Source organism: Bos mutus, chromosome 20 (genome assembly GCF_027580195.1).
Source record: "Bos mutus isolate GX-2022 chromosome 20, NWIPB_WYAK_1.1, whole genome shotgun sequence".
Classification (NCBI taxonomy): domain Eukaryota; kingdom Metazoa; phylum Chordata; class Mammalia; order Artiodactyla; family Bovidae; genus Bos; species Bos mutus.
In genome coordinates this window covers 61,622,737-61,643,221 of record NC_091636.1, presented here as the reverse complement: position 1 = coordinate 61,643,221, position 20,485 = coordinate 61,622,737, and the positions used below count along the sequence as shown (strand labels likewise).

The 20,485-nt window shown below is 38.7% G+C and overlaps 1 protein-coding gene across 1 annotated transcript in view; it reads right to left on the bottom strand.

Annotated features, from left to right (window-relative positions):
* Window positions 1-20,485, bottom strand: part of CTNND2 (catenin delta 2) — a 1,090,646-nt gene that overhangs the window by 491,393 nt on the left and 578,768 nt on the right. The window contains 2 exon segments of the mRNA XM_070357848.1: window positions 5,643-5,759; window positions 6,798-6,832. Of these exon segments, the coding sequence (XP_070213949.1) occupies window positions 5,643-5,759; window positions 6,798-6,832 (152 nt within the window).

The following is a 20,485-nucleotide window of genomic DNA, read 5'->3' as shown; positions in this document are numbered from 1 at the left end:
TTCTTCCAGTGACTCCATGTCATGTATTTGTTCGAATTGAAATTACACAGCTGGCAGCCATAGAATAGTGGTGGGCTAGCAAAGGTTTTACAAATGATTTACATACTGTTTATGATAGCGCTTTTTAAAAAAATGCAAAGTGTTGGAACACACTGATAAGTATGGGACACTGTAGTTCATATTACTGCAGCAGTTATTGCTTGCCTTAGGGTCAAGAAGGTGGGTTTACTAAAATTCAAATTTTATTTTAATCAGACCACCCTGGAAAGAAAAATAACAAAAGCTTTTAAACACAACGAATTACATGTTAAGTGCTTAGGGGCTTAGACTGGTTGCCACTGTACATTTTTGAAGCTGGTTTTAGGCTGTATTTAGAGTTCTCGCCTGGAGAATCCCAGGGACGACAGAGCCTGGTGGGCTGCCGTCTCTGGGGTCACACAGAGTCGGACCCGACTGAAGCGACTTAGCAGCAGCAGCAGTAGTGTTGTTTTGGTCTCTTTCAGGTTAGGACTAAGATTCCAGCTCTCAAGGGCAGTGTGCCAGGTCCAATTTAGCATCAGCTATTTCATGTCTGTCCTAGCTAATGAGACCATTGATTGAATCATCACAAAAACAAGGGACGGGCAGAATCTGATGGGCTTGTGCTAATTATATGAAACATGTCAAAGCACTGGTGCATAGGAATGCGTTACATCTATGTAAATATAAAATGGCATGTTGTTCTAGAACTGAGTAGAATGTTGTGCCAATTATTCTCTTTGCTCCCCCGTATTCATTCTCTGCCCTTCTCCCCACAGAGACTGTATCACAAGGGTCCCTTGGCACTTGATTTAAGACTAGACTTGGCCAGTGAAAGGCAGGAGGAGAGAGAGGCTAGAATGTTTATTCTTCTGCTCCCACCAACCATGCCTCCTGACTCTGCTGGCACTGGTTCGTCGATTTTTCCTTTGGGACTAAGGGTGGCAAGGGCTTCCATCTGTTGCTACTCCCCGGATACTTCTTCAGGCATCGATTGTTCCCTTAATCTTGCTCACTCGTTTGTAAAAGGACCCTTAATTAAATTCTCTTCATTTAAACTCTTTTTGAGAAGACTCTATTTCCCATCTGGGCCCTGATACAAACACAAGTAGCAATTAGGATTTTTATTTTCTGATATTCTGAGTACTTAAAATAAGCAATAATTGATCCCTCAAATGATAATTATCTACTCAATATTTTAAAATTAATTTCCTAAATTTTACTTCATTCAGTCTTAAACTGACTCTGAAAATGTTAAGAACCAATGTTTCTTAAGAATAACAATATTCCACAGTTTACTGTGATTCAGACCCTTTGGCATAAAACTTTCAAGCTGCATTTGAATCACCTGGGCTTGTTGTTTGTTTTAATTTTACTTTGTTTAAGCTCCAATCCTTTGGCCATCTGATGCAAAAAGCCAACTTATTGGAAAAGACCCTGATTCTGGGAAAGATTGATTACAGGAGGAGAAGGGGGGCAACAGAGGATGAGATGGTTGGATGACATCACCGAAAACTCTGGGAGACAGTGAAGGACAGAAAAACTTGGTGTGCTGCAGTCCATGGGGTCGCAAAGTCCATGGGGACATGACTTCGTAGCTGAACAACAACAACAATCTTCAAACAAGAAGCAGGGCCTTCAAAAACGAACAGTTAACTAAACTCCTAGGAGTCTTCAAAAAGATAAATCAGTATATAATACCATAAACTAACTAATCTTTCTGATAATCAAAAACTCAGCAGTTAGCAAATCTATTTCAAAAACCCTTACTAGTATATTTAAATTTCCTGTAATAAAGATGAATCTTTTGCAGGTAATGTTTGGACATGTTTTACAGAAATGCAAAAGTGAACACTAAACATTCTATTTCTCCTGTGTGTAGAGTGTCTCAATTTAGAAATTCACAGACTTCCTCTGTGGCTCAGTCATAAAGAATCCACTGGCCAATACAGGAGACATGGGTTCAATCCCTGGTCCAAGAAGATCCCACATGCCTTGAAGCAACTAAGCCCGTGGGTCACAGTTATTGAGCCTGCCCTTTAGAGCCGGGGAACTGCAGCTACTGAGCTCCCAGCTGCGACTGCTGCCCTAGAGCCCAGCTCCACAACAAGAGAAGCCACGGCAACGAGAAGCCCGAGCACCAAACTACAGAGAAGCTCCTGCTTGGCCAACTAGAGAAAAGCCGGCTTAGCAGTGAAGACCCAGCACTGCCAAACAAACAAATAAATTAAATTTAGGATGATTGGGATTATTAGTTGACAAAGTTATTTTTTAAAAAGTTCATATGGTTATTTATCTCCTTTAATATTTTTTCTTCTACTCTTTAATTTTATATTACGTTATCTCTGCACTGTTTTTATAATTTATTTCCATCTTCCTAGCTTATTCTGATTTATTTAGCTCTTTTAAGGTGTCCCAAAATAAAGGGATGCTGAGCTCATTATTTGGAGAAGGCAATGGCACCCCACTCCAGTACTCTTGCCTGGAAAATCCCATGGATGGAGGAGCCTGGTAGGCTACAGTCCATGGGGTCACGAAGAGTCAGACATGACTGAGCGATTTCCCTTTCACTTTTCACTTTCATGCACTGGAGAAGGAAATCACAACCCACTCCAGTGTTCTTGCCTGGAGAATCCCAGGGATGGGGGAGCCTGGTGGGCTGCTGTCTATGGGGTTGCACATAGTCGGACACAACTGAAGTGACTTAGCAGCAGCAGAGCTCATTATTATCTTTTATTTTTAATAATAAAATTTTGATTTCCTCTGAATGCATTTTTTTGCCATACCCTTATGCTTTCATTATAAAATGTTGCTATTTCATTTGCTTTGTAAATGTAAAAGAGTATGTAATTTTCTTCCTGCTTTCACATTTGATTCGGTAAACCCAAAAGTATGTTTCTTAATTTTAATGTCAATATATTTTTGCTTATCATTTATTGTTTACTTTTAATTTTACTGAATTATTATAAAAGAATGTGGGCCTTTCTATACTTTATAACTTTTAGAATTATCTTTACAGCCCATTAGCTGATCAATTTTTATAAATTTTCCTTGGACATATAAAGCAAATGGTTATTATTATTCAAAAAGTATACCTTTAAAAAATTCATCTAATGTGTTGATTTGTTAATTATTTATCCAACTTTCTGTGGCTTCTTCTTCTGTTATTCAGTCTGATTCTGAGAAATGTTCACATTATTTTTCATCAGTCTCTTTCATTTTTAATATTCAGATGTTACGTTGTTTGGTGCATGTATGTTCACCAGATTTTACCATATGATTATAAGTTAATATATTTTCACTATGTAATTCCTTTTGACCCTGCTTAGTGATTCTGTGGCAAATTCCACTTTATTTCACATTATTCTTCCCAATCCTACCCTTTGTGGTCGTTGTATTTGCTGTCATTTCTTTGTCTATTCTGTTTGTCTGTTAGTATTTGTCTAAATAGTAAATGTCTATTTATTTCAACATTTACTTCATTAATATAAGTATGTATATTAAACATACTCCATGATTTTATCTTCATTTTCTACAAATTTGAATTTTTTTTTTTCTGAGAATTCAGCATGCTTACATGTAGTACTAGATTGATTTATTACTTCTATTTTAACTTGTTTGCTTATTACTCTTTTCTTCCTTTCTTTTTTCTGTACTTTCCATGAATAAAAGGTATACCCTCTCCTAAAATCATAATAAAATTATGATATAATATGTAATAAAAGTATTATATAAAAATAACATAGCCTATATCATCCTTCCAAGAAGTTTTATTTCTGCTTTCCTTACTCTCTAATGAAAAAGAGTGCATTGCCTCAAATATGAATTAAATATATTAATAGTTCTAACTATAACTGCCCCTCCAGAGTAAATATTTTATAGGCTTTGATAAACAAAAGGAAACAATCTTACACTGTAAAATATAAAATACAGAGAACAAGTGTAATACACTCATGCATCTGACTTTAGAAGCTTTAACGAGAGGATGTATATGGTTAAACCAGCATATTCATGATGGTGTTATTTTAAGAGTCATGATGTTATAAAGATCCTAGAGGAAATGAACTAATATGTACGCTAAATGGTTTCAGGATCACCATGCTATCTCACTCTTCTATCTTTCCTTTATATAGCAAACACTGATGGGTTTTCAAGGAAATTATACTTTTTCAAAATTAAGAAATAAAATGCTCCACTGATTTCTGATGTAGAAATTATTAGGGTAATGTCTGCTTTAATGATTTAATTTTTAGCTTTTTGTGGGATTTTATTAAAATAGGTCAAGAGAATTTTATGATTTATTAAAATGAGGCTTGTTTCAGCTCAAAGAACTTCTATTTCTAAGTTTCAGCCACTCTGGTTGAAAAACATATAATTAAATAGAAAAAAAAATCTTTAAATATTTATTGAGATTAATATAGCTATGGAAGATAGCAAAACATAGAAATGTAAAGAGTTCTTGCATAGTAGTCTAGCACTGTACTAAATAGTATTGCATACATTATACAATTCTATTTTGGTATAGAATTGCTCCAACATTTAAGATCCCTACCAACAATCATCTATATGAGTAAAGCCTTGACTGTGTGTGCTCAGTCATGTCCAACTCTTTGCGACCCCATGAACTGTAGCCCACCAGGCTCCTCTATCCCTAAGCTGTAGGCCACAAGGCTCCTCTGTCCATAGAATTTTCCAGGTAAGAATATCAGAGTAGGTTGCCATTTCCTACTCCAGGGGAACTTCCTAACCCAGGAATCAAACCCGTGTTTCTTGAGTCTCCTGCATTGGCAGGCAGATACCTTACCACTGCACCACCTGAGAATCTCTTGACAGTTAAGTTTAAAGCAGACAGTGTGTTGATAAAACAACTATATGATGAATTCATACAATTTGCTAATCTAGATGCCAAAAAGGATGTCAGAGAATTGGTTGAAAATCACCAATATGTCAATAGTTGGTGAGAAATCTCGATGCTAATTACTGACTTGTTATGTTAGCTGCTCAGTCATGTCTGACTTTTTGTGACCCCATTGACTGTAGCCCGCCAGGCTCCTCTGTCCATGGGATTTTCCAGGTAAGAATACTGGAATGGGTAGTCATTCCCTTCTCCAGGGGATCTTCCCAACCCAGGGATCGAACCTCGATCTCCTGCATTGTGGGCAGATTCTTTACCATCTGAGCCATCAAGGAAGCCCCCGTTACTGACTTAAGAGAGTTTATAATCAAATGTGAATTAGTGTGGGGTAATGCAGGAAGGAAGTAGATGAGAGTGGAATAAAATTGATGAAATAAGTATAAACACATCTTGAAGTCCTAAGGATATGGCTCATGATTTAACTATATTAATATTAATGGGATTCCCTGGTGGCTCAGCTGGTAAAGAATCCACCTCCAATGCAGGAGACCTGGGTTCGATCCCTGAGTTGGGAAGATCCCCAGGAGAAGGGAACAGCTACTCATTCCAGTATTCTGACCTGGAGAATTCCATGGACTGTGTGGTCCATGGGGGTCGACTCCCATTCCATGGGACATGACTGAGCCACTTTCACTTCACTTTCATTAACAGTAATGACATATGCTCTTATATTTTAATTGTCTTCAAGCTTAATTACCATTTGACTTACTTTCACTTGTTGAATAGTCTTGTGGGTCAAGTATTCCCGATTCCTGTAGTGATCTAATACAGGAGTCCACCAGTTCGAGACCTGTTGTGAGCTCATCTTCGATATCTTTTTGACCATCTGAAATACAATATTTCAAAGAGGTGAACAAGCACATGGTTTTGTCAACATTAAAGCTTAAGACTATCATTTAATAATCGAAAATATAGTAACTATAACTATTCAGTTCAGTTCAGTCACTCAGTCATGTCCAACTCTCTGCAATCCCATGGACTGCAGCATGCCAAGCCTCCCTGTCCATCACCAACTCCCAGAGTTTACTCAAACTCATGTCCATTGAGTCAGTGATGCTATTACCTTTATGAAATTCTCATGAGGTATCACATTGTAACCCCTGGTCAACCACTATTAAAAACCAAGGCTAGCCAATTATATGTGTCCATGAAAAACATAAAGTTACTAGGGAATTGGGAAAACTTAACTCCCATGAACTGTTGAGCTTTCAAAACAACTTCACTTAATTTTAGTGTCATGTTTTATCAAATTTGTTTTTATAAGTTTCTTTCTAAAGTTCTTAAGAAAATTAACCAATAGAGGTATATGTAGAAGTAAGTATATATGCTCATCAAGAAGCTGTATTGATTTATATGTCCATCAGCTGATGAATGGATAAAGAAGATGTGGTGTGTGTGTATATATATATATATATATGTACACAATGGAATATTACTCAATGTAAAAAAGAATGAAATAATGCCATTTGCAGTGACATGGATGGACCTAGAGATTACCGTATTGAGTGAAGTCAGAGGAAGACAAATACTTTTAATATCATTTGTGTGTGAAATCTAAAATATGATACAAACGAACTTGTTGCAAAACAAAACGATCCATGGACATAAGAAAACAAACATGATTACCAATTGAGAAAAGGGGTAGGAGAGGAACAAATTAGGAGTTTGGGATTAGCAGATACAACCTACTATACGTAAAACAGACAAACAAAAAGAAACGATGATATAGCACAAGGAACTAGATTGACTATCTAATAATCATAATGGAAAGGAATACAAAAAAGAATATGTATATTAATATTTATAAATCATACAACACTGTAATTCAAGTATACTTCAATAAAGAAAACAAGCTGTACCTTACCTTGTGATTGCCAGTGAAACTGCTCTTCTGCTGAACTGTAAAAGAGAGAATACATAGATATAATGAATTTGTTACAAATTAAAGGACTCTAGGCTGTAAGATGCAAAGGCACATTAAGTTAGTAGTGGGGCCTCCATGGAGCTCCCTTTAATTTCTTACTGGGAAAAGGGGTCCCGCTTTGATACAATCATAATTTTAATCTATTTGGTATATACCTCTTTGGATTCACCGGTATTAAGATGTCATAAATGGAATCATTCAGTAATTTTCAAGAGAACAGCTGATTTTTTTACAAACCACAATCTATTGTACTTATCACTTACGACAGTTTCTACACACATGAAGTTCTACGCAACTGTAGCTATTTTAAAATACAAGTCTGAATAGTTTCATGTAAACTCTGTAAGGTGTTCTAATAGAGATATAACTTTCTCCATTTTCATTATAAAGAGATAAAATAAATCTACACCTTTTCCTAGACATACCTTATAAGCAGTTCCTTTTAGCTGTTTATTATATTTCAAATTAAGTAATATGAAAATCACAACACTTTACCACCCACCAACTATACAGTTCCCAAGTTTCCACTTTAGAAATATATCATATAATAAAAATGACCCAGGTAGAAAGGGTGGCTCATGCAAATGACATGCCAAAGATATTGTGCAGATTGTACCTAGGTGGGCACATAAATTTATTTTAAATGATTTTTTTTTTAAATACATGCTGCTGCTGCTGCTAAGTCACTTCAGTCGTGTCCAACTCTGTGCAACCCCAGAGACAGCAGCCCACCAGGTTCCCCCATCCCTAGGATTCTCCAGGCAAGAACACTGGAGTGGGTTGCCCTTTCCTTCTCCAATGCATGAAAGTGAAAAGTGAAAGTGAAGTCACTCAGTCGTGTCCGACTCTTTGCAACCCCATGGACTGTAGCCTACCAGGCTCCTCCATCCATGGGATTTTCCAGGCAAGAGTGCTGGAGTGGGTTGCCATTGCCTTCTCCTTAAAATACATAAATAAATTTAAAATTTCTAAGTATGAACAGCTCTTTCATTATATATGCAAATAGTTCTAACATACCCTTTTTTATATGTCAATAGTTTGTGGGAAATCTATATGACAATTACTGACATCATTTTGAGAATGATTTTCTACACTTATTTACTAGATCTTTTACTCTGATCAAGGCACTTCTATGAATAGCTCATCAGTTTCACAACAAGAAGTAGGTTTTAGAACTTTAATTTGTACCTTAGAAATGGTTTCTGAATACATTTGCTGAGGAAAAAGGCAATTCTGCTATAAATGAGTGTTCAGAATAGCCATGATTGATATACATGAATATAAGAGCAGTCCCTCAGGAGACTGTTTTAGGGCATCTTTCTCCTCAGCCAATCCATTTTAGCAAAGTGAAACATGGTTTTGCAATGATGAGCGCTATAGACAGTTGATACCTAAAATGATAACATTACAAATTTACTCTGATGCAGCTCCTCCTTTCATCAAAAAGTGTATCATTATAAAGCAGTAACAACTAAGTGCATGGTTTAACACCTTAAACATAAATGCAATACTATAGTTAATATTTTAAAAAAATTACAAAGTATGTTCAGTTAGTAAGTGGCCGATAATATAGGGCTGGAAAATGTTTTCAAAATTGTACTGAGTTGAATGGTATCCTTTTCCCCCAAAAGATGTGTCCACACCAAATCCCTAGAAATTGTGAAAGGTTACTTAATGGGAAAGGGTTTTTAAAGATGTAATTAAGGTAAAGATCTTAAGATGAGAGCTTCTGAAACTCAATGATCAATGTTCTTATAAAAGACACTAGAGGAGAAAGACACAGAGGAGAAGGTCTTGTGAAGGTCTTGTGAAGATGGAAGCAAGAGACTGGAGTTATGGAACTATAAGCCAAGTAATGGCTGGAGCCAGCAGAACCTGGGAGAGTTAAGAAAGGAACCTTTTTCCTTAGTATTCCTCCATAAAGAAGACTGAGCGCTGAAGAATTGATGCTTTCGAATTGTGGCACTGGAGAAGACTCTTGCAAGTCCCTTGGACAGTAAGGAGATCAAACCAGTCAATCCTAATGGAAATCAACCCTGAATATTCATTGGAAGGACTGATGCTAAAGCTGAAGTTTCAATCCTTTGGCCACCTGATGAGAGGAGCTGACTTATTGGAAAAGATCCTGATGCTGGGAAAGATTGAGGGCAGGAGAAGAGGGTGACAGAGGATGAAGTGGTTGGATGGCATCACCAACTCAATAGACATGAGACTGAGCAAACTCCAGGAGATGATGAAGGACAGGGAAGCCTGGTGTGCTGCCGTCCATGGGGTCACAGAGTCAGACACAACTCAGTGACTGAAATGACTGAATTAAACTGAGGGAACATAGCCCTGTCAGCATAGGTGATTTTGAACTCCTGAGAGAGTCAGTTCATAGGTAGGTTGATAAGAAGTCCAGGGTTCCTGAGGAGGAGAAAGGGGTCTGGAGTCCTCTAGAAAGAGAAAGGGATCTGGGGCTCTCAAGGAGAAAAAGACATTTTCTACATGGCTTTGGTTTAATCAATATAACAATGTATCTTGCTCGAGGACATGTTTCTTCTTAACAAGAAGGTTTTCTGACCAATCTTGTTATCTTAAGAAGTATGTTATGGGAGTAGGTCTGGTAATACCTTTCTATTGTTAAATCTAATCTTGTTCATTTAAGATGCATGTTGTGGGAGTGGGTCTGGTAAAGTATATAAGGCCTTGATAAGACTAGTGATGGGGGCACTCTCCATCTGCCTTCTGTTGTCTTTGTCAGAAGCTTTGTCTGTCCCTTTTCTTACTTTAATAAAACTCTGCTACACAAAAGCTCTTGAGTGATAAGCCTAGTCCCTGGTCTCAAAGCTAAATCTTCTTTAGAGATTGCGAATCTAATATCGTTCACCCTAAGTTATCACTTCTGGTCCCCAAACTGTGAGGTAATGAATTTATTTTAAGACACTCATTGTAGTAATTTGTCATGGCAGCCCAAGGAAACCAGTACAGTATTTTTCTGGTATGACCAAATGTTTACATAGTATAGCCTTCAAGATTTACTACTATCTGTATGCTACTACATTCCTTTTACCAATTCAGTTCTTTGCCAAGTACTTATTGTATACTAGGGCTGTGTGAATTCATGACAATCACTTATATCTTTTGGTACCTGGGGAGTAGCTATCTTATTGATGTTAAATAACTTGGCCACATATAGCTCAATATATATAAAAAAATTAAACGACATGATTTAAAAAATGGGCAGAACTGAGTGGACATTTTTTCCAAAGAGGAAATGCAGATGGACTCCTGGCACGTGAGAAGATGCTCAACATCGCTAATCATCAGGGAAACACAAATTAAAACCACAACGAGGTAGCACTTCACACCCGTCAGAATGGCTGTCATCAAAAAGAACACAAACAACAAATGTTGACAAGGATGTAGACAAACGAGAACCCTTGTACACTGTTGGTGGGAATGTAAATTGATGCAATCTCATGTGGAAAACAATATGGAGGTTTCTCAAAAAACTAAAATATGTAGTTCTCAAAGAACTACATATGACCCAGCAATTCCACTTCTAGGTATTCCAGTAATTAAAAAATACATGTGCATCCAATCTTCATAAGAGCATTGTTTATAGAAGGCATTCTGGGTGTCCATCAACAGATATATGCCATAAAAAAGAATGAAAATTTTCCATTTGCAGCAACAGGGATGGACTTAGCAATATGCTAAATGAAATAAGTCAGACAGAGAAAGACAAATGCTATCTGCTGCTGCTGCTGCTGCGTCACTTCAGCCATGTCCGACTCTGTGCGACCCCATAGACGGCAGCCCACCAGGCTCTGCTGTCTCTGGGATTCTCCAGGCAAGCACACTGGAGTGGGTTGCCATTTCCTTCTCCAATGCATGAAAGTGAAAAGTGAAGTCGCTCAGTTGTGTCCGACTCTTCTCGACCCCATGCACTGCAGCCTACCAGGCTCCTCCGTCCATGTGATTTTCCAGGCAAGAGTACTGGAGTGGGGTGCCATTGCCTTCTCTGTAATGCTATATGGTATCACTTACATGGGGCTTTCCTGATAGCTCAGTCAGTAAAGAATCCACCTGCATTGCAGGAGACCCAGGTTCGATTCCTGGATCAGGAAGATCTGCTGGAGGAGGGATAGGCTACCCACTCCAGTGTTCTGTCCTGGAGAATTCCATGGAATGAATAGTACTGTACAGTATTCTGGCCTAGAGAATTCCATGGACTGTATAACTTATATGTGGAATCAAAAAAAAAAAAAAAAAAAGAACCACCAACAACAAACTAGTGAATAAAACAAACAATTATGCAGACTCACAGGAATAGAGAAGAAAACAGTTGTTACCAGTGGAGAGAGTGTAGGAAGGAGGGGCAAGGAGGGGGGAAGGGTTATCATGGGATTACACAAAATTGTATGTGTGAAGCTTTTCTTGAAAACTGTAAATCACTGTAGAATTTAAAAAATCCCCCATCCAATCAAAACAACATCAACAAAAAGTCATGGAGGAAAATCCAGTTGCTACTTCCCACTTGAAACAATAAGATTGCATAAGTCACTGGAAGTTTCTTCCATGCTCATCAAAGCCCTGCTCTCCACTCCTGGGCACACTGAAGATCACACTTCTCTACCACCCTGCATGTGGATGGGGCCATGTACCACCTCCTGCCAGAAGCACAGATGGGCGGACATGTGATTTCCACACATTCCCTTGTGAAGCCCTATGTTGAGAAGGGTCCCTGAGTAACCACATGCTGGGGAAATTTCTGCCAACCCAGAGAAGACACAACATGAATGAGAAATAAACCATAGTTTTGTTAAAACTCTGAAGCTGGAGGGTTGTTTTCTTGGGCAGAATAAATGTCACACTGAGTAATACAGAAATATGCCATTATTTGAGTTCATTAGGCATTTCCAACTTCTCCATCTTTCATTTCCACAGTTTAGAGCTGGAAGAACACGTCTCGGGTCACCCTAGCACAAATAAGGCAGTGCTCCTGCATTTCACATCCTTTGAGATTTATCCACTCATCCACAGTAATGGGTGATTTTACACACAACTACACATCACACTGTTGCATAATATTTACTTTTTGTTCATTTCTTTTTTTTTTTTTTTGCACTGAGAAGCTAAATAAGAAAAGCAACCTCACCAAGCAATAATTATACAAACCATGGCTCCAACTCTAAACGGAATTTACAGTCCAGATGTGAAAGGAAGGACATAAGAATGTCCACAAAATTAGGCAGGAAGAGTGAGTACTTTCTGTGTGGGAAGAGGTTGGTGACAAGATACCACTTCCGGGGGACAATTGCTGATGGAGGCGATTGCTTGAAGGATGGTTGTGATTTCAGTGGGAGAGACAGAGGAAAGGGCAGTTCAGGCAGCTGGGACCTCATATACACAGGGGGAACATGGCAGGCGTGCTTGGGGAATGAAAGGTGAGAGGAGCCAGGACCATCAGAGGGTCGGTCCCTGGCAGAGAGGAGTAGGAAACCAGGCTTGAAAGCCACAAGAGGCCAAGTGGAGGAGGGCCTCAAAATCCAGGCTAACAAACCTGAACTTTGGATGATGAAGCGACACTGAAGATTTTCAAAGACAGGACTAGATGGACACAGCAGAGGTTTAGAAAGATAAGCCATTTGTTGCATGCTGGATAGGTATGGAGTAAGACCTAGAGATCTCTGTAAGACCCTGCTCTTCAAGCTTTTTCTTTAAACCTCTACCCATAGTAAGATACATATTTTTCATCATGGCCAAGTTATAAATATTTTTACATGATAACACATAACTTTATTATGTGATATAACTCTTTTCTGTTTGATTCTATTCTATATGTTTATTTTTTTTTTTTTTATTTCTAAATTTTTAAAAGAAAATCCATCCTGAACCCTCCTCCCTCCTCCCTCCCCATACCATCCCTCTGGGTCGTCCCAGTGCACCAGTCCCAAGCATCCAGCATCGTGCATTGAACCTGGACTGGCATCTCGTTTCATACATGACATTTCACATGTTTCAATGCCATTCTCCCAAATCTTCCCACCCTCTCCCTCTCCCACAGAGTCCATAAGCCTGTTCTATACATCAGTGTCTCTTTTGCTGTCTCGTATACAGGGTTATCGTTACCATCTTTCTAAATTCCATATATATGCGTTAGTATACTGTATTGGTGTTTGTCCTTCTGGCTTACTTCACTCTGTATAATAGGCTCCAGTTTCATCCACCTCATTAGAACTGATTCAAATGTATTCTTTTTAATGGCTGAGTAATACTCCATTGTGTATATGTACCACAGCTTTCTTATCCATTCATCTGCTGATGGACATCTAGGTTGCTTCCATGTCCTGGCTATATCATGTTCATTTCTTTAAAAAAAGTTTCAATTTTATGTGCAACAGAAACATGAAGAAACATTTTTTATTACAATTGAAAAAATACTATTGACAGTAAATATGAAACTGTCTTCTCAAAGCAGGGGTATCTCCTTTGGAGTAGACAAAGAGCATTAATCATGTAAGTGGTTTCCTGATTTCCTTAGCAGAGTTAAAATGCGCTAAAAGTATGACTGATCACAGAAAATAGAAGTCCCAAGAGACACTGGGTTTGGATTTTATTTCCTTTAAGTGTGCCCTTTACTTTCTATGCAATTGCATATTTACGCAATTGATTCTTAAAAGCTGCTCTAAGGTGGACACTTTTTAAAAAAAAAAAAAAGTGAACTCTATTCATTCAATAGAAATTATGCCTATACTTCAGACACTCTTATTTAAGGTGTTTAGGAATTACTCATGGTGTACTTTTCCCCAATCATATCATTCAACTTAATCTAATACAAAATCAGTTTTGAGGTTGTGGTAACTTTCATGTATGTTCAGTTTCAGGAAATAAAGTTTTCTTTCACTACCAAAATTCGATTTCTTAAACTAGAAATAATGTCTAAAGAATTAAATGTGGGCTTTAGTGGCACTAGTGGTAGAGAATCTGCCTGCTAATGCAGAAGATAAAAGAGACATGAGTTCAGGAAGATCCCTGGATCAGGAAGATCCCCTGGAGGAGGGCGTGACAACCCACTCCAATATTCTTGCCTGGAGAATCCCATGGACAGAGGAGTCTGGCAGGCTGCAGCCCACAGGGTCATAAAGACTTGGACATGACTGAAGAGACTTAGCACATATCCATGCATATTTAAATACAACTTTATATAAGTTTCAGAACTCAATTATTGTGAGATACACATATATTTATAACAAAGACCATCATAAGTAACATTTAGCTTTTAAATACAAACACACACACACACACAAATATATACTGGTAATGCTAGAAAATAATTTTTAAAACAATATTTTAAAAGCACAAATCCTAGTAGCAAATGCATAGATACCTTTCACTTTACAACAGGCAATATTCTAACTGATTTCTAGTTAAACTTTACAACAAAACTTTTGAGAGGTGATATTTTCCCATTTTATAGAGAATGAAACTGAGCTGAAAAGTTCTTACAGAACTTGCCGGAGACCCCACAGTCAACAAATACTGAAGCCAAGATTATTACCCTGACCTCCTGCTTCTAGAGATTACATTCTGAACTAATATTCTATTCACACACTGGGCACAAAAATTGAACTCTTATGCAATTAAAGCCATAAACACCAGAAACTAAGGTGACAAAACAAGCCCCATCCCGGGAGAAGATATTTACAATGCATACAGCTTACAAAGGGTTATCTTCCAGAACATTATAAATAACTCCTACAAATCAATGAGAAAGAGATTAAGAGATCAAGTAGAAAGGAGGTCAACAAATATATGTAAAATTGATGAACAGCAGAAAAATCAAGAATGTATGGTCACCACATACATTAAAAGAGACTCAATCCTATCAAGAGTTAAAAGAATAGAGATTGACAGATACTCTTTAACCCTTCACAGTCTATAAAACTACTACAAAGTCTGACTGTGCTAAATGTTGAAGAGGAGATGAGGAAATGTTAACTCTCATACACTGTATGTGGGACAGCAAACTAGTGAAACACTTGGGTGAGCTGTGAGTCAACATCTGATACTGTTTTATGTGCAAATACCCAATCATCCAGCTTCCCTGGTAGTTCAGTGGTAAGGAACCCACCTGCCAATGTGGGAGATGTGAGTTCCATCCCTGGGTCAGGAAGATACCCTGGAAGAGGAAATGGCAACCCACTCCAGTATTCTTGCCTGGGAAATCCCATGGAAGGAGAAGCCTAGCGGCTACAGTCCATGGGGTCTGAAAGAGTCAGACATGACTGAACGATGAAACAACAATCCAATCATTGAGCAATTTTCCTTCTAGGTAGAGTCTTCAGGGAAACCTGTGCACCTGTGCCGAGCAGACTTATACAGACTGTTCCTGCCTATATGCTGGCAGTAGCAAAACAAACGAAACAACCTAAGGGAACAACAATAGGGAAACAGATAAATTCTGTTCCATAATAGTAGGATTCCACATCATATATCACATAACATGGAAAAACACCACTTGGCAGCTAAAGCAAATTAGCCCGATATGTAATGTACATAAAGTGAAAGGGTCAGTTGCTTAGTCATGTCTGACTCCTTGCGACTCCATGGACTGTAGCTTCCATGGACTGTAGTCTTCCCTTTCTCCAGGGGATATTCCCAACCCAGGGATCAAACCTAGGTCTCCCACATTGCAGGTGGATTCTTTACCAGTTGAGCCACAAGTGAAGCCCAAGAGTACTGGAGCAGTAGCCTATCCCTTCTGCAATGAACCTTCCCCACCCAGGAATGAAACTGGGGTCTCCTGCATTGCAGGTGGATTCTTTACCAATTGAGCTATGAGGGAAGCCCATAGTCCACTAGGCTCCTCTGTTTATGGGATTTCCCAGGCAAGAATACTGGAGTGGGTTGCCATTCCTTTTTCCAGTGGATCCTCCCAACGCAGGGATCAAATCTGGGTCTCTTGCATTGCAGATAGAGTCTTTACCATCTGAGGGAAACCCAATGTATACATGGGTCAGGCTCAAAAGCAAAATATAGAGTGGAAAACATACTGCACATAAGACATGTACTTCAGGACTCCGATTATGAAAAAAATTTTAAGACACGGACTAAATAATATTGCATATAAATACAAACACACACATGTACGTGTAAGAGGGAGAGAGACCGTACAAAGACAGATTAAAGAGATGCACCCAAACTCACGATGGTGAGAGCAGAGGAAAATAAGTCTGAGCAGGGACAAAAAGGGACTCTCACTTTTATCTCAAATGTTTTATGTTATGAAAAATGGGGGAAAAAAAAGTTAACACGAATTTAAGAATATCTTTGACACTTGAAACCGGGAAATCACAATTCTTACATTAGAAACATGTTCAGTTAAATATTTTCATAAATCCTTGCGACTCAGTTCTACATCATATTCTCATCATTGTCAGAATCACTCAGAATTGAAACTCAAATGATGTGAGACAATTCTGAAATCTGTAAGTGTAAATAATTGAGGGAAGTAATGGTTTCGAATATAATGAGTCTTTTCTCTATTTTGCATATGAGAAATATGACATTATTACTTTTACTTACTATTACTTTTGCTCAAGTTTGACACAGTTTGAACATTTCAAGCGGGCAAACAATAACTTTCAAGTTCTGAGGTCATGAGGTAGGAGAAAAACTAGTTTAAACCAAAGAATAACCTTTGAGTTCCTCCAGAAATGATTTTCAGTCTTATCATTTCTAGCATGATAGTCTCCTTATCCACCTCTGGGTCGTTTCCAATATATATATATAGGAAAGTTCAAAGAGTTTTCTTAATGTTAGGAAAAGACACAAAGTGAACCATTACTACAGCTACTCGGTCTGTTGTGAACCTGCTCAAATACATTTTCGTAGTTTCTTTTTCAACTTTTTGATGCCTAAAGCACCAATTCCTTGCACTGTATTGTGTGGCATTTTATTGCTCACGATATCATTCAAAATGAAATAAAGGAAAGGAACTATGAGTTTTGGGTTAGTTGGCTTTCAAGTTAAGCAATGTACCTAAAACATAAGCCAGAGAAACTATTGTGAAGTATTAATCAATTGCTTCCAAACTGACATTTGATGCTCGCCTACAGGAACAAAGAACCTTTTATTTACAACGCCCCTATGACCGGAAACTGTATCTTCACATAAAATCTTCTTCAGTATATGGCTTTTGCATGCAGCCACATCACAAAAATAGCCATTGGTGGTAAAATAAAATGACCTTGGTCAAAAGTCAAAAATAAAACATATTTAAAAAAATGGTGAGACACAGTACCCGTGGAGCTCTGTTTAGGATGCTGTTGCCCTTGAATGCTATGGACAGTAACCAGTCCTTATTAATTTGGTTGGCAAGTGACCCTGCTTCTCCCAGAACTTTCTGCAGAACTGATTTCCTTTCAACTTTTTGCCTCGTGGACTTTATAAGTGTTTGTGGTCTATTCCCAAATGAATATCACAGTATCTCCACCATGCAATAAGAATGTTTATTTGTTTCTTAGACCACACATCTTCTATCTGCTTTAACTGTTTTCATCAAAATGTAATTTTGCAGCTACTATATTATAATAATGCTTAATGGTATACGGTGGGCAGTTATAGGACCACAAAGCCCAAATGAGGAGACTGTGTGCATGGTGTCCAGTTCTTCAAGTCAGGCTCGAAGGCTAGACTCCCTTCAGCTCTGCTCGTATCAATACAGGACACTTCGGGCAAGTGACTTAAACTCTCAGGGCCTACATGGAGACATCTTGAGGCTTAAAGAAATCAGCTCATATCAGGTGATTTCTATATCAAGTGATCAGGGCCTGGCATGTCTTGAGTAAGTATGCAACTGTTTCCTATTTTACTATATTGCTAAAATGGTCACTATAGTTTATAGGTTATTTTGTTGTAGTTCAGTCGCTAAATCATGTCTGACTCTTTGTGACCTCATGGACTGCAGCACCCCCAGCTTCCTTGTCTTTTACTCTCTCTTGGAGTTTGTTCAAGCTCATGTCCATTGAGTCAGTGATGCCATCCAACCATCTCATCTTCTGTCATCCCCTTCTCCTCTTGCCTTCAATCTTTCCCAGCATCAGAGTCTTTTCCAAGGAATCAGCTCTTTGCATCAGGTGGCCAAAATACTGGAGCTTCAGCTTCAGCATCAGTCCTTCTGTGAATACTCAGGGTTGATTTCTTTTAGGATTGACTGGTTTGATAATGGCTTATTATAATTTATATTATCTATTAGAATACATTGCTGCCCACTGTGTGTGGGGGTGGGGGCAGTCAACATGGGGACAGATCAGGGGAAATGGGAACAGGAGACTTAGATAATACCCAGGAACAGTGGGACCATACCTAGGCTTTCAGTCACAACCAGTCCTGGAGAAAATGGTAAAATAGCATCACCACCAGCCCTTGGTAAGTGCTCACCATGGCTCTGGGCTTGCAGAACAGAGAGACACAGGGCCAGCTCCCCATATCCTGGCAGTCTGCCTGGGGATGTGACAGTAAGGACACAGGGCAGGAAGGAACATTCACAAAGAGGTGTGTTCGGGGCGCTGTTGCACACAGGTCCATGGGACCTTGAGCATGTCCATCACTTACTCTGAGCTTGGTTTCTCTCTTTATAAAATGGGGCTATTACTAGAAATTTCCCCATAGGGATCTTGTGACAGTTAAGTGTGTGATGTATGTAAGACCCATATAATAGTGCTGATAACATTTTGTTGTTGTTGTTCAGTTGTTAAGTCATGTCTGACTCTCTGCGACCCCATGAACTACAACTCACCAGGCTCCTCTGTCCTCCACTATCTTCTAGAGTTTGCTCAAATTCATGTCCACTGAGTTGGTGATGCCATCCAACCATCCCATCCTCTGCCGCCCTGTTCTCCTTTTGCCTTCAGCTGGGATCATAGGAGCCATTAAAAACAAAATAAGCTAACATTATCACAAACAGGACAGAGGCTTGAGAGAGAACAACTCATAGAACTGAAAGTCCAATAAGCCAACGTACAGAATCTCACTTGTCCACGTTCCGTTTGGTTCAGTTCAGTCGCCCAGTCCTGTCCATGTTGGATGCCAATTAATACCATCACACAAATACGTTACAGGCTTTGCAGAATTTAAACTGTCTCATTTTTTTCCACACTGAACTGAGGAAGGAAAAAAGGCAGTCTGTGATTTCCAAAGACAATGATTTGCTTTTTAAGCCTTAAGTTTTCCATTCACTCCCACACAGGAGGCTTCCCCTGACGACTGCTACTGTTCTCGCCATAGTAAAAACCTTAAAGACCGTTTGCTATTTTCAAAACCTTGGAAGAAAACGAACCACATCCAAATTGCTATTATTAATTTCCATTTAGTTTGAGGCAGGGGAAATTCACATTCCTAAGCTATTAATAAATCTGTTGTGTGTGATGACTGTCGAAATATCCAGGTAACTGATAACCTCAAAATGGTAAGACTCACTCTCTGTAGTCTGGATACATATGGCCCCAAAGTTTATCACAGAGGACCACAACACTGACGGGTTTGTGAGCTGGTCAGCTCGAGGGAAGCAAGGGGAATAAACAGGAGTTCTGTTTTGTCTTCATTCCTCCAAATACATACTCCAGTTTCTAGTAACCGTAGAGTATTCACCTTAGGCCTTCTCACTCTAAATGCACTAGCTATACAAAGCCAAGTTCTATCCTTGGGAAAGACACACTGGCCAGTTTCTCTTTTGGAAATGCTTTCATAGTTTTGGAGTTGACCATAGTTCAATTGCAATAGACATGTTATGTGTAAAATTCAATATGAGAAGGAGGAACAAATGGTGAATTATAATCTAGAAAATTCACACATTATATTTGTCTCTGTAGTCTTCTGGGAGACTTCTCATGCATGTACTAGGTATTTTTCGAGATGCTACTCTAGTACACAAGAATTTTATAGTAGTTGAAGCAAAATTTCTGAATGCCAGCCACAATAGGCAACAAAGCACTGTAATATCTTTGTCTGTGGGCATTCCATAGATTGGAACACATAAACCAGAACTGAAGATGACTGGGGATGCTATTAATCAGATGACTAATAGGATCTCTTATCATATTTTGAAATGCTTTCCAAACCATCAAAAATTGAGAAGTTTGCATGGTTTATTTGTTAAGTGTTTTATCATTTTATATATGGTTATATTAATAATGTCCTTTGGTACTCATTGTAACTCACAGTGAGATCTTTGATTAACCCGAATGTTTTATTCAATGATCTTGAGGGTGAGCAGAAAGTTGCTGTATTTTGCAGTTTGATCATTCATAACTGATTTCTAAGGCAAGAGAGGTTTTTTGGGTTTTTTTTGGTGTGTTTACTGGCAGAAGTGGTACCAATGTCAAGGTTCTCAGATTTTCAAGTTTCGGGCTTCAGCATTCAATATCTTAGAAATATGCCTACTGTTAGGGTCCTCTCAGTGGACAGACTGGCTTAATCTTGGGGATGCTATGCTATGCTATGCTAAGTCACTTCAGTCGTGTCTGACTCTGTGTGACCCCATAGACGGCAGCCCACCAGGCTTCCCTGTCCCTGGGATTCTCCAGGCAAGAACACTGGAGTGGGTTGCCATTTCCTTCTCCAAATCTTGGGGATACTGC